The sequence below is a fragment of the Rutilus rutilus genome (genome assembly GCF_951802725.1).
Source record: "Rutilus rutilus genome assembly, chromosome: 13".
Classification (NCBI taxonomy): Eukaryota; Metazoa; Chordata; class Actinopteri; order Cypriniformes; family Leuciscidae; genus Rutilus; species Rutilus rutilus.
The window spans coordinates 12,159,105-12,174,599 of record NC_140218.1 but is presented as its reverse complement, the minus strand read 5'-3'; the positions used below and the strand labels follow the sequence as shown (position 1 = coordinate 12,174,599).

At 39.0% G+C, this 15,495-nt stretch overlaps 1 protein-coding gene across 2 annotated transcripts in view; it reads right to left on the bottom strand.

The window, feature by feature from the left end:
• Window positions 1-222: 222 nt before the first annotated feature.
• Window positions 223-15,495, bottom strand: part of tshz2 (teashirt zinc finger homeobox 2) — a 114,325-nt gene continuing 99,052 nt past the window's right edge. The window contains exon 2 of one of the 2 annotated variants that reach the window (XM_084429040.1): window positions 223-4,041. In XM_084429040.1, coding sequence (XP_084285166.1) covers window positions 1,022-4,041 — 3,020 coding nt within the window. In that variant the 3' untranslated portion in view covers window positions 223-1,021. The remainder of the gene's footprint in view (window positions 4,042-15,495) is intronic. The other variant, XM_084429041.1, reaches the window with a different exon arrangement.

Here is a 15,495-nt window from a genome sequence, read left to right as displayed (position 1 = left end):
GTTGGTTTCATTGTGTTCACTTATTCATTTATTTACTTTAATTAAATCTTATAGTTTCTGAGACCCTGTGACAACTAGCCCCGGTCTCCTCTACATGGTAAATGTAATCCAAAAAATTCCTAGAAAGATAGAACATACTGAAACAATACTTCAAAACAATAGTGTAAGTTACAATTCTGTTATGTTCCAATCAATAATAATGGATTGAAGTGAAGACTTGTAGACAGTTAGAAAATGTTAATGCTTTATTTGTAATGGTATAAAAGGTGCAGTGTTGTTTTGTCTCACTAAGCATTTCCCGATGAGACACTTTTTTTCTGCAATGCTAAATATACATTAATGTGAGACTTCCTCGTGTCAAACCTGTCCAAATCTGTAAGCCCACACACTGAATCTGCGCCTAAACGTGATTAAACTTTTATTTAAAGTGCTTTTCTGTTCTATCGTTGCGACACAAACATTTTACAGAGCAAATATACTGTACATTTCAGTAAATGTTTTTAATGTGTGTCTGGCTACCTGTCTGACCACCTGCGTGTTCACACAAGTGCATGATCAGATCTGCAAATTACAGTTAATGCATTGATCAATTTGTTGTTAAACGTAATACAGTTAAAACTTGCCATATCATACAAATAAATAGTAGTCATAGCCAGAGCTATTGCATGCAAACATCAGCATTTATGTCTCAAGCAGTAATACATTTCATTACTGGTGGTGCATTTGAACAGGGTGCAAAGACTTACGTCAATGTATTCTTAATCTTTTTATGATTATTTATTTTCTAACAGTACACTTCATTCTAACCCAGCCAGTGTGTCCATTTAGTCCTTAATATGATGAAATGTTGATTCTGAAGTTGAAGTTTAAGCATTCTACGTAATGCTACTTGAAACATTATGGAAAGAAAAAGGAGGAAGAAAAAAAAAAAAAGTAGACAATTTGACCCGTGTTTTATAAAAGCAGAGCAATTACAGTTATTTACCAACAAGATAACTACAAGTAGTAAAAATCAACAAAGCTACTCTTTGTCCATTTCCACAAACTGTGAATGATTCTCAGGGGATTTACTGTGAGTTTTACTTAAGTGAAGTTTGACCGCGTGATTGCTGGCAAATGTCCGACTGCAAAGCTTGCATTTGAACTTTGAGTCAGATTCCTCTTCTGTGACCTGCGAATCTGTCGGCCGGGCACTGAGCGCCTTTGAAAGTTCGGGCTCTTTTATTTTAGTTGGGTGTTCTATGGGTAGTTTGTTCATGTCCTTGATTTGGAAACCCAGGTGGTTCTCGAGATGGGATATAAACCCAGAGGGCGTTCTGAATTGCGATGCACAGTCATTGCAGTAGAAGATCGGATGGCCAGTGTCCATGTTCTTCAAAAACTTGGTCCCTCCCGTTTTTCTAAGCTGGTACTTCACGTTGGCGAGCCAGTGGCTGATGGTGGTCATGGAAAGCCCGGTGAACTTGGAGATGTGCATCCTCTCCTGAGGGCCGAGGTCTGAGAGGAGATACTTGCCCTCCGAAGTTAGGAAAAGGCTGGAGGCGAACTGGGCTTGAAGGATGAGCAGATGCTGGGGGTTCCAGTTGGACTGTCGACCTTTACGCTTGTGAACCGAGTACATCTCACTGGAGACGTCTTCGAATCGTCGCACGTCAGTCTCCAGCTTCATAGCAGGCACTCTCGCTGGTATTGAGGGCTTTGGGGTTGTGGCTTTTGGAAGAACCTTCACCATGTCAGCAATGTCAGAGAGTGCATGTTTCTGGTGCACTGGAGTGGAGGACTGCAGTAAGAGGGAACAGTTTTGTTTGTTTTGTTTGTATTTTGTCAAGTCTATTGGCTGGTCGTCATTTGTGAACATGAAGCTATTGCTGGTCCTGATGGCAGCAGATGCTGAGAGTGCTGAGACTGGTTTCTCTAAACCTCTACTCAGTTCTGAAAAAATGGATTGTGTGCGATGAGAGAGGAAGCTTTCGGGCCGGGGCTTGTTTGCTTTACCCAAATGATTGTTCAAGACAGACTGTAGTGCGCTTAGAGGGTTTATATTAAGGACTTCTTGGGAGTCGTTGACAAGCTCTGAAGAACTGCTGTGCCCGTTGCTGGCAGGGGGGCTAGGTGATGGGTTCCCTCTGTCAGAGAAAGCTGGGCTCAACTTCCCTTTGATTGTGTCATTCTCTTCACTTACACAGTCTGCATCTAGCTTTGAAGAGGAGGAATCATCATCTTGACAATCACTGTCATCATTCTCCGCCAGATCAAACCTACTGCTCTGGCTCTCTTTGCCGTCAGATGCGCCACTCCTCTCCTTTTTAATGTCTGAATTGTGATGTCCCTGGAAACTTTCAAGTCCCCTAAGACCCTGAAAGAACTTTCCCTTGGGTGCGATGGGTCTGTGCTTGTGGTTGAGATTCTGCTTGAGCTGGATGTGAGGAGAAGAGGAAAAGGAGGCAGTCTTGATAACCCCTGATAGCTGGTACGCAGCATGAATGCTTGGGTAAGCGCTCCAGCTGGGGGTCCCAGTTTGAGCTTTATTGATCGCCGAAGCCACCGTATTTGCTAAAGACTTGAGAATGTCTCCGCCTCCACTGGACCCCTGCTCAAGGTCTTCTTCTCGCAAGTACGGATACTTAAAACAGGCGTCAGCGGACTTCCGGTCCTCCTCATCTTGCTTGTCGTCCTTGTCTCCATTTTTCTCAGCTTTTTCTGGTGACATATCCCTCGGAGTAGCCCTCTCAGAGTCACCGGATGCTGTGCTTTTTGGAGAAACCTTTTCTCCTTCGAGTTCGTTCACTGTCGGTTCAGCAAGTGTCTGCATTTTCTCTATTGCTAGAGGATCGAGGGCTAGTTGTTTGCCTTTCTTGGAGGCTGAATTGGTCACTTTAATGAAGTGGCCGGTGACCATCATGTGAGTGGTAAGCTGCTGGAGTGTATCGTGGGAGCTTCCGCACTCCATGCACTTAAGGATCTGAGATTTGCATGTCTCAAACTGCCATGTGTAACTAGCACCGTTCTGATAGCCATAGCGGTTGTTGGGAGCATTGGCGAGGCCGGACAATCTTTGTGCCTCACTGTAACCTGTGGTGGAGTCAGGCGAACAAGGCCTCGTGGCTTCAAATGCACGTTTCTTTGCTGGTGGGAGTAATTTTGGAGTGATTACTGGAATAGGTTCTTTCAAAGGCACTTTCTGGTAATGCTTTGTTTTGATCATGTGGACGCTTAGGTCTTGTAGAGACTCGAAAGAGTGGCCACAGAACATGCACTTCAGCACCTTTTGTGCATCTTCCTTGCCTTCCATGTCTTGAAGGTTCCTCTTCCGGTTCTTGGATGATGAAGTGGAGGCGATGTTCTGCCTGCTGTGGTTGTCATCCTGGTAGTGGCCACTCTTGTTCATGTGCACCGTCAAATCCACCAGGGTGTCATACGCTGCACTGCAGTCTTTGCAGCGGAACCGGCTAGCTCCCGTAAAGACAGTGCCGCACGCTTTGCTACTTTGCCTGTACAGGTGGACAGAGCTGAATAGATTAGGCTTTGACATAGGTTTCGGGGACAGCGTTTGCTGCAGGGTTTTTGAAAGTGCGTCCTGGTGCCAGTCAAACTCGCTCTTGGTGCTCCCGTTGGTGCTGTCACAGTTTGCTTTGCTGCCAGTGTTAGCAACCTTCAAATCTAGTCCAATCTTTGACCAGTAGGAGTCTGAAAGGAAGTTGGCATAGGCAGCCCTCATTTTCTCCAGGCTACTGTGCATGTCATCCTTCACTTTTGAGCTCTGGCTCTCTGTGTCCTTCTGACTTCCTGGTGGTGAGGTCTTAAAGTCAGACAGTCTGTCACTGCCATCGCTCAGACGGGATTCCAGCTCAACCTCCTGGTTGGATAGGACACTGACCGGAGAGTTTTGGAAGCTGTAGCTGCTTTTGTTGTCTATGTCTTTGTCTTCTTTGTCCTTGGAAGTGGGCCTCTCAGAATTCTCCTCCTCTGTCTGCATTTCATTTTCGCCCTCCTCCCCTGTGATCGACTCTTGGACACCGACATCATCATCTGGCTCATATGCTGAAAACAGAAGAGACAGATAAAAAGTGTTATTAGTGCTGTCAACCGAACTGTAATACAGTGATTAATGAGATGAATTCACGATATTTCCTGAGAAAAGTTTCCTTCACTTTGTAAGAATCATTTTTTATTGTATTTTTCTAGAGTTAGTTATAGAAATGCATTAAAGATATAACCTTAGATATAACTGTAACTGTGTCTTTTTAGTGTATATACAATACATATGTGAGCATTAGAGATTTAAAAGAAGAAAAAAAAAAACCCAGAATAATACTGTACAAAAACGAAATTGATGTAATTTATTATTAGAAATCAGTGTGCAGTACTGTCATCCTTCTGTAGCATTGTAATCCTTTCTCACAGAACCTTGTGTGCCTGTAATCTTCTTTTGGTAATAGTGGGCAATTTGGCAGTATGTGTGATTCATAAGTCACAAGTCACTGACTTAGTTTTCTCAAGGTTTCATCTGTTTACAACAGGTGCAGAGTAACAAAAGGTGATTTTCTCTAGGTGATGTGCGTTATTGCAATAGTTGAGTTGTTAAACTATAATTTGATAGGAGTTAAGTTGATTCCTGCACATCTCAAACCCTAAAGTTAAATCTATTAAGGAGTCTGCATGCGATAAAGTTGATCTGAAGATATATTTCACTTTAAAGCTTTAAACGGTTAAAAAGTGAGTTCACAATGTCTAAAAAGTTATTATTTACTGTCAATCATTCTCATCCAAAACGAGGCAAAAACATCATAAGGCCGCATAAATGCAGATAAAGTAAAAAATAGTTAAATGCAACCTGGCATCCTTCTGATCCCTCCTGAATATGTGCTGGCTACAAATTAACCACTATTGACTAGATTCTAAATCATTTCCTAAATCTTTCATCACTTCTTAAACCGTACTGTATTATTTACTTAATATAAAAAATATCCAAGTCCGTCAATTACATCAATCGCTGCGGTTACAAAAAAATCAAGATCATCTATATTTTATGACCACATATTTGATAGCACTTTGAATTTCAAGTGCCGTTACGCACAGATGTGCTCAGTTAAATATACATAGGACCTAACAGCCCAGGCCAGGCACTTGCTTTTCATGTGGTTAATATTTTTTTTTGAGCTGGTGATGCTCAATGAGGGCAACTCTCGAATATGAGGACTGAAAGTGCTACGCTGTGTAGCCCTCACCATGTCCTGTGCCTTTGGATTCTGAAAATAAGACTTTTTAATCAATATTTCAAAGGTGCCTCAGGAGGAAGCCTGGAGGTGAACTGATGTCAGCAAATGGATAAAGATGGAGCTGGGATTTAGCCTTCCCAAACAAACCCAAAGAATGGGGTTCCTCAAACAAGGGTACAAAAGATTCCCGACATGCCACGACCTTGATCTTCCGCAATGAAGATTTCTCAAATGACTGACTACGACGGATGATTGCATCCCAGAATGTGCTCACGCACTAGCTTTTTCCAACAGGAGAATAATGTTTTATGTATTGCAATGTGTATATATAGTTGTGACATAAAAGGAGTGAGATCGTGTGGATGGCTTCTCTGTGGTGTCTCAACTGTTTGTAATCACTCAGCCAGTCGACTGGCATCATGACAGACAGCGGTGTAGTCTTTGCTTAGCTTTAGATTGTTTACAGGATGTGTGGGATCAAAAAAAAAAAAAAAAAAAACTACTATAATTTTGAGACTGAAATTAACCTTGTCTTCCTGTACACAATTGCACAATCCCCGTTCTGTTACAACGAAATAGTTAAGTCATGGTGCAACGCACTTTTTCAGAGACTGGCATGTTTCTGCATATCTCTTGTGTTTATGAGATTTTTACGATAGCTGCTCCATGAGAGTATTTACAATCTAAACAAGCAAAGTCACCATGACACCATACACCTGGAGGAATCAATCGACGGCTATTTGGAGTGCGGATGAAAGATAGACGGCTAAATGAAAAATGCATTAGTCAACCACACTACATTTTAGTGAACATGTAATACTCTTCAACCTAATAAAAAACCAGGACAGGTCTGAGGAGTGTCTCATTCAGAGCAATTAAAATGGTTTAATGCATGTTTCATAACTTGGGCACGCTGTTGGATCAGCTCAGCCTGGAAACCATGACCTTACACTTCAAAACAATTAAACAAAATACTTGCTAATTTTACAGTATTTTGACACACAATTGTTATGCATAAAATCACCATTGTCTTTTAAACAACTTAACTTTGTTTCACAATTCATTTAAGCTGTGTTTTATTCTAGAGGTGATAAAATAACTGCTTGAATATATTTTAAAATGTAATTCATTCCTGTGATGCGTAATTTTCAGCATCATTACTCCAGTCTTCAGTGTCACATGATCCTTCAGAAATCATTCTAATATGATGATTTGCTGCTCAAGAAACATTTCTGATTATTGTCAATGTTGAAAACAGTTGTGCTGCTTCATAGTTTTGTGGAAACGGTTTGATGAATAGAAAGCATTGCAAATGTCTTTACTGTCACGTTTAAACAAATGTATGTGTCCTCCTTGCTGAATAATATGATTAAAATATATGAATTTAGCTCGAACAATGCAATGCAGCATACTTGCAATACTTATTATCTGTCTGATAAAACCTTGAAATGATTTACTTTATAAACCTCATCAAGCTGGAAAAGGCACCCGTTTCATAGATTAATGTGGGTGGCATTATTGCAGTCACTGTTCCCCGGGCTCCAATTTCTCCATCCTCCGAGCATCTGGGATACACATTAATACAACCACAGGCACATGTTAACCTTCCAGGCCCAGATCTCTCCGAAATCCCTTCAAGAATGGTTACATTTCGCTTCCTTACCCATTTGTAACAGGGAGCTTGTGTTAGCCAACTTGTGATCCCTGCCAAGCGGCAGGATTTCAGAGTACAAGATCAAACACAAGGACACCACTCCCACAGACATGAGATACACCAGCCTTTCCCATAATCCACTACTGTCGACATAAGGACGCAGCCACACGAGCAGGCCAGCAGCAGTCGAATCCCACCCCCCCCTCTTTTGTTATTGATGTTTGAGCCAATAGAACAACCAAAGCATAATTTGATCTCCGACGTGGGCCATTTGTATTAATTTCAGTAATATTCAATATGCATTATTTTGATTTGGTCCAAGCAGCGCATACATGAATGCTTTTTGTAATCGTGCAAGTACGGCACCTCATTCATTTAACCTCTCGGAGAAGCGAGGCACAGTTAGCAGGCTGGTACGCCGCAGGCCCGCGCACGGTTGTTGGGCTCTCTGCGCTATATCAGAGCAATGAAAACAGCCGTCGGTCCAACTAGGCTTACAAAACGAGGCACTGGCACGCCCGTGCAGAGATTTAGCATGTCATAAACTTCTGTAAACCCTCCAATCTGTGTCACAACAAATTTATATCTTCAGACAGGGATATTCAAAGGTCAAAAAACCAAAGGTGTCCATCATAAATCAGCCACTAAGTGTTTATAACATTAATCCGTTGGGAAAGACTCCTGGCATAACACAGCGGCAGCTGGATTTCAAAGAGCTGCCGGATTCCCAGCCAAATGGCTGCAGAAGAGCGGAGAGAAACGCGAGCATTAAATGCGCTTTTCACATCTGATTCATATATACAGTAGCGCTATTATTATGCTTTTTTCTTAAGAGTCTGTTCTTATTACTGTAAGTGTGATCAAAGGCTGGAACAAAACCGTTTTTAATTGTAAAAGAGACAGTGATGGATTTAAAGTTTCTTTTTTTTGCACAATGGTGTCAGACGTTTTGATGAACCGTATTCTAAACCTACAAAAACTGTAATGAGTTACTGATTTTGCACTTTGATGGATCAAAGTGAGTGTAATCTGTATCATTTCCTCTGGCACCTTCATTTTAATGTACTAGTGGAAAAAAAAAAGTGCTGGCTTGAAATTTCATGCACCGAAATGAAGTTATAGGGGGTCTTCTTTTTTTTTAAGGAGTTAATGAAAGACAGCTAAAAGAGTGTGATATTAAAAAAGAAGCGAAAAAGTTGAGCGTTACAAAAAAAAAAGCATTGAAAAATGTAATATGCATGTGTAATTTAATACAGTGCTTCAAAATGAGGATCCATCAGACATCTCTGTTCAACTCTTGATTGAACCAGCCTTTAAAACTAACACTGACTAAGAAGATATAACTTTTAGACTTTTCATTGGGAATAGGCTCATTTATTTGTCTTTTTTTTGGCTTTTTGAAAGATCTAGTAAAAAGCATCAGGAAGTTATTGAGCACCACAGCTCCAACTTGTCAAAACCAGTGGTTCTTAAAGGGATAGTTCATCCATTAAGTTATCATTTACTCACCCTGGTGTTGTTCTATGGTCTTCTGTGCATGGCTACGTGACTCTATAGCGCTTCAGTCCGACTCGCCCAGAAAAAGCACACAAGTTGTGAGAAATCTAGACTAAAATAACATAACATGCAGTACAATCCATGTACCTTCTTCTCTGAAGTGAATACAGTATAACCGTTGTGTCCATCGCAACAAGAATGTGTTATCGCGTTCACATTTGTCAGCTGTCATTCTGACTGTCATCAGACAAACAGAGTTCCAGTCTGAGATATTCAACTCAGTAAAGAAAGTACATGGATACTTTTTGGGGGATTTATAGGCGTTGTATTTCATGTTGTGTTTTTATTCATCTTGATAAACTTGTGTGCTTTTCTCTGAGCGAGAGTGAACTGCGCCGCTAACAGAGAGTCATAAATGCGCAGTCGAGCACAGAAGACCAACGGCCAAGGTCAGGACTTTTGTAAAATAATGTACAATTTTTTTTTTAATTATTTTATTGTATACAACTAATCATATAATCACACTTAGCTAGCATGGTAAAATAAATATTTTTGCTTATATTTTGCTGAAATTAAATGAAAATTCTGTCATCATTTACTCACCCTCAAGTTGTTCCAAACCTGTATGAGTTTCTTCTGTTGAACAGAAAAGAAGACATTTTGAAGAATGTCGGTAACCAAACAATTGTTGGACCCCATTGACTTCCATAGTATTTTTTTTTTTCATACTATGGAGGTCAAAGGGGTCCATCAACTGTTTGGTTACCGACATTCTTCAAAATATCTAAAATATCTTCTTTTGTGTTCAGCAGAGTAATACAACTCATACAGGTTTGGAACAACTTGAGGGTGAGTAAATGATGACAGAATTTTCTTTTTTGGGTGAACTATCCCTTTAAGGCCATGTGTCCAATCAAACTCATGCCACCAATGGTGGATTCTAGTCAAATAAGGCCGATGCTAACAGGGACATGAACACAATAAACAGCCATTCTTGTACTGTGTCAGGTCACCACTGCTAAAACCAAATCTAGCGGAGCAGCAGTGCTCCAGATCATGTGCGCCAACCACTGCGGCAACAGAATTAGACACAGCTCACACAAATGCAGTGAAACTAACAGTCACAGACTCTCCACTAATACAGGGGTAACAGTAATAACACCATTAAAAACATGGCGTACGAGGCGTTGGAGTTTCCGTGGTGGACGTGTCCTTTTAGCGTGCCACTGCAGTGGGTTAATCATCCCCTTTGAGACGTGTGAGGTTCTGTTGGGGGTAAATCTGTCAGTCAGCATTCAGTCAGGGGTGTGATCTGCATTAGTTCAAGGAACGGACGTAACATTCAGGCAGTCCTTGTGCAAGAAGGTTTCCTGTCACTCTCTAGCTTTCCATGCCACCCGAACTGTTTGCCGGCTTCCCCGCCTGCCCTAATGCTAATATTTCTATCAGCACATCATCAAACATTTACCCCCGTAGCAGTAACATTTCTATCATCGATCCGTTCAGCGGGCGAGCAGGGAGCCAGCTGCAACATCTCCGGCCCTCCGCGAATATGCGAAAGGTAACGCTAGCGTCGCAGGAGACCCTCTAATTCTGAGGCGTTGTTGACAGGTCTGGCGGTCCGTGCCACTTTCGCCACGGATCTCCTTGCCGTCTCAGGCTACAGTTTTTGCCGTGCATGGATCGATAGCTCTTTTTACTTCTCATTGATTGTCTAGCAGCATGAGAGACCTAAGCAGAGGCTGTTATGACATTTCTAGATTTCCCCCTGTCCTTGGAACAATCAATTACACGCGCATGGCAATCAAAACCTCTTTGCAAAATGAACCTGCTCCATGACATTTTCATCTCCCGGATTTATGCCACGCTTTAAAAAAAGAGAGAGGAGGAATCGGAGAGCGAGAGAGAGAGAGAGAGAGAGAGAAAAGGGAAGATATTCGTGTCCCACATAAAAAGGCTGCACACACACACACACACACACGCGCACACGCGCACGCTAACGAAGCAGGTCATGTGAGTGCTGTAATCTCCACTGCAGTCAGTACTGCACAGGCAGGCCTTTGTTGGACACACTGGTTTGGCTATTGATTTTTGTCATAAGCTATGACAGCCAAGATCACTGTGGGTTTACCTAACTGTGCCCTAAATAGAGTTCAAGAGTCTTGCGGCGTGCCGAGCTGCGGCGCGCGAAGACTTTGATAAATCGCATGTAACAGCAAGACATTCTCATTTACCAGCGCCTGCCACTCCCAACACGTCTGCAGTGTAGCACAGGAAATATGGAAGATGCAAAAGCAACGTGCTGTAACTGTTCAGACTGCGCAGTCCACGCCTGCGGGGACGGGAAAAGTTGATGAGATATTTTTGACTACTAGACATTTTATTATAGTACTTTTTATACAATTATAGTACGTATTAGTGTTTTGAGTTAACTTTTATTCTTATTTTTCCAGTTTTCATTTCATTTTTTCATGTTAGTTTGTTTCAGTAATTTTAAGTGCTTATCTACAGTATATTAAATCTAGAATATATATATATAAATAATCAAATATATATATATATATATATACACATACATACATACATACACACACACACACACACACACACACACACACACACACACACACATATATATATATACATACATACACACACATACACTACTGGTCAACCGTTTGGAAACATTCATATTTTTAATGTTTTTGTCTCTTCTGCTCATCAAGGCAGCATTTATTTGATCAAAAATATTATTACAATTTTAAATAATGGTTTTCTATTTTAATATACTTTAAAAAAAAATTTTTTTTCCTGTGATCAAAGCTGAATTTTCAGCATCATTACTCCAGTCTTCAGTGTCTCATGATCCTTCAGAAATCATTCTAATATGATGATTTATTATGTTTTTTTTTTTTTTTCAGGATTCTTTGATGAACAAAAAGTGAAAAAGAACAGCATTTTTTCAAAATAGAAATCTTTTCTAACAATATAAATCTTTACTTTCACTTTTCAATTTAACACATCCTTGCTGAATAAACGTATTAATTTATTTCAAATAAAGAATTACTGACCCCAAACTTTTAAACGGTAGTGTATATTGTTAGACAAGATTTCTATTTTAAATAAATGCTGTTTATTCACCAAAGAATCCTGAAAAAAGTATCACAAGTTATACAAAAATATTAAGCAGCACAGCTGTTTCCAACATTGATAATAAATCATCATATCAGAATGATTTCTGAAGGATCATGTGACACTGAAGACTGGAGTAATGATGCTGAAAATCCAGCTTTGATCACAGGAATAAATTACAGTTTAAAGCATATTCAAATAGAAAACCATAACTTAAAATTGTAATAATATTTTACAATATTACTCTTTTTCCTGTATTTTTGATCAAATAAATGCAGGCTTGATGAGCAGCAGAGACTTCTTTCACATTTTTTTTTTAAATAGTAATGTTTCCAAACTTTTGATCGGTACTGTATTTAACTCAACTATAGATTATAATAAGCATGCCATCAGACGTTTGGCTATTTAGTAAATCAAAGCACTGCAAGGCACCAATACCCGACTGTGCTGACGCAACGTCAATTAATACTTAACAGGCGCAATTAAATCTTTTCCCAATGTTGCGCCGCAGGCACACAGAGAGAGCTGTGAACCTTCTCACATGTCAACATTTACACTAACCAGAAGACAGAAACACCAGATCTGTATCAAGCACAAAAACATGTTCGTCATCAACAGCTAGAGAGATTGATAAGAGAAACTGTGGGAAAAATCCACTAGCTATTTATTATGATCAAAAATGTTTCAATTTATTTAATTTGAATAAAATATGTGCCTGCATGCCTAATTTTTACAGAATTTTTTTTTTTATTAAAATTGTATTTATCTCTGCTATTTTACTGGTGTCATTTACATTTTAATAAAGTTCTCCTTAGATATTACATCTATAATATTAGTGACATATCACTGTACAATATTTCAGTGTTTCTGTAAACTCATTGACTGCTCCACAAACCTCTTCCAGGGCTCTGTCTGGAAACCAGGCGGCGGAGAGATTAACGTTAACTTTTGTATGCATGACGGAGATGTTACTTAAAGCACATTACTTCCTTGACTAAACAGGAGCAATTCATGCAGATAAATGCCTTGCTTTCATATACCCACGCATTAAATATTTAATGGTATAATATAATCAAAAAGAGTCTCACAATTCAGGCAGGACACAGGGAAAGTTGCAGCAATTGTGTTTGATTTGATCCGAAGCTTCTGGAGTCACTCTGATGTACATCACAAGACATTCTTTGAAAGGACATATTAGGGTAAACTACAAGGGAACGTTTTTAGAAGATAAAAGATTCATTTTATAACGGACATTGTTTAATATTAAAAAATAATTACAAAATGGCCTCTACGGCCTCATCTGTTATAAACTGATGATCCTTCGCCATTTGTGTCATAAACACCTGCGGTCCGTAAACGGCCACACATTGGTGATCTTCTCGCTGGTAAACAAAGTGCTCCTTTGAGGGCGCTCTACCTCGAACAGACAACGCTCCTGACTCTCCTTCTGCACCAGTACACAAGCTCCGGTTTCCTCTCTGGCCACAGTGAACCAGGTCGTGCTGTGCTAGGCTCTCGTCCATGATCCAGACGATGATGATGGATCCTGAGTCTGAGCAGTGGGAGGGGCTAAAGACTTGGACTCCTCCTCCTCTACAACTAAAACATTCTCCTGCCACGACTGATTTCCACAATGTTTAATTTTGTCCATTTACTAGTCGACTAGTCTAAGAAATCCTCAGAAGAGTCAAAAACAGTCTGTATAAGTGATTCATTTGAAATAGCCTGTACTTAATATGAATTAAACAGTCAAATTCCATATTGAAGCTGCTGAAAAATGTGTACACGATGACACTATACATTATTGAAAGGTATTTACAGTAGTTGACTCTGTACTGTAAATTCTAAAGAGCCCAAAATGGGGCTCTAACCCAAGATTCTTCACTGAAAAAACTGTTCTTAATCGGTATATTAAGCAAACAAATGACCTAGCTTATTGCCTGCTGAACACAACAATGGGCTCAATAAATAGGGCTACTAATTCAAAATCAATTGTATAATATGCAGATTAGTTCACAATCTTCATTTAAGGGCTTTTCACAGCAAATATTTATTAATTGGATTTTTTATTTATTTAAAAAAATTAGGTGTATGTATATGTATATATTGTAATGAATTAATGACAACCCTATTAATATGATAAATTATTTATTATATTTGTACAAAACATAATTTTAAATGAATGAATTATATATTCAAACTGTATTTATATATATCTATACACACCTAATTTTTTTAATTATTTAAAAAAAAATCCAATTAATAAATTAGTCACATTATTAAATATTTGTAGTGAAAAGCCCTTAAATGAAGATATATATGTAATAAGGACATTTTCTACAATCTTCATTTAAAGGCTTTTTTTACAGCAAATATTTATTAATGTGATTAATTTATTTATTGGAGATTTTTTTAAATAATAGTCAAAAATTATTTATATAATTGTAATGAAATTAATATATATATATTTTTTTTTTATAAAAGTGATGAATTAATGATTAACAGCTGACATCCCTATTAATAGATTAATTAATTATTTTTATTTATTTTTTACAAAATATACTTTAGTAAAAGTATTTATTTATTCCATATTATACATATATATATATATATATGTATGTAATAAGGAAATTTTCTACAATCTTCATTTAAAGGCTTTTTTTTACAGCAATATTTATTAATGTGATTAATTTATTTATAGGAGATATATAGATATATATCTATATATGTATATTGTAATGAAATTAATTTAAAAAAATCATAATTAACAGCTGACATTCCTATTAATAGGTTAATTAATTATTTTTATTTATTTTTTATTAAATATATTTTGAAATGAATTCATTATCTATTCCAATATATATATATATATATATATATAAATCCCAATAAATGGAAGCACTTGGAACATTATGACACGGGTCACACCACTACAGTGTCTCTAACTGGACTGTCAGCGGCTCCTCCAGTAAGAGTGTGATGAGGCCTGATGGAGGAGCGCCGGCCCCCGCCGGCCCCCGCCGGCCCCTCACACTCATCTGAACCCGAGCAGTCAAGCAAGCAGGCTCCGGCTAATGAAAGATCATCAGGCTGTGCTTTAAATTTCCTGATTGAATGTCAGTCGCGAATGTTTACGTGGAGGGAAGAGAGAGGAAGAGAGAGAGGGCTGCACTTTTAAAGGAGCACTGTCACCTGTCATCAAGCTCTTTTGTTCAGTCAATAAGAAGTCTGCTAAAGAAGAAAAAGGAGAGCTCAGATGACAGTCAGAATGCAAAGACTGCAGTAAAACTTGTTAAGTGTTTGCCACTTATTTTCTATCTAAGAAAAGAGAAAGATGGGACAGGAAATTACTTGGAGAAGACCAGGAACTGTCATGAACTCAATTCAAACAAATTCAGCTAATTTTGTTTGACCGTATTTTCTTTCTTTCTTGCCATATACTTTACAGAGAAAGTGAGAGATTTTGAGAGAATACAGGAAATTAAAGGAGAACTCCGGTCAATTTTAACATTGAGCTCATTTTTTGTACATTTGGAGTGCTGTCAGTACAGAGAACAACGACAAAAATCGGAATGTTTTCGAAGTCGAAGTCCACAGTAGTCGATTGTCGAGTTCACGCGCATAGGTTTAGTACCTATGATCACGCGCGTGAACTCGACAATCGACTACTGTGGACTTCGACCGAAAACAGGATGTAAATACAGGTATGTGCGCTGGCTGAATAAACATCATTTTTATTCATATCTTTCACATCTACTGCAGTCAGATTCACCCGCGTTCACTCCGAAGGAATCACTCACATGACCTGTGCACTTGTAATGACACATCAAGGATGTTAAGAGGCTAAAAGCAGGTTTAAAACTTGCCCCATTGAAGTCAACAGGGTGCAAATTTTAAAACGAGGATAACACGGTGTAGGCAACACCGATTTTTGTCGTTGTTCTCTGTACTGACAGCACTCCAAATGTACAAAAAAATGAGCTCAATGTTCAA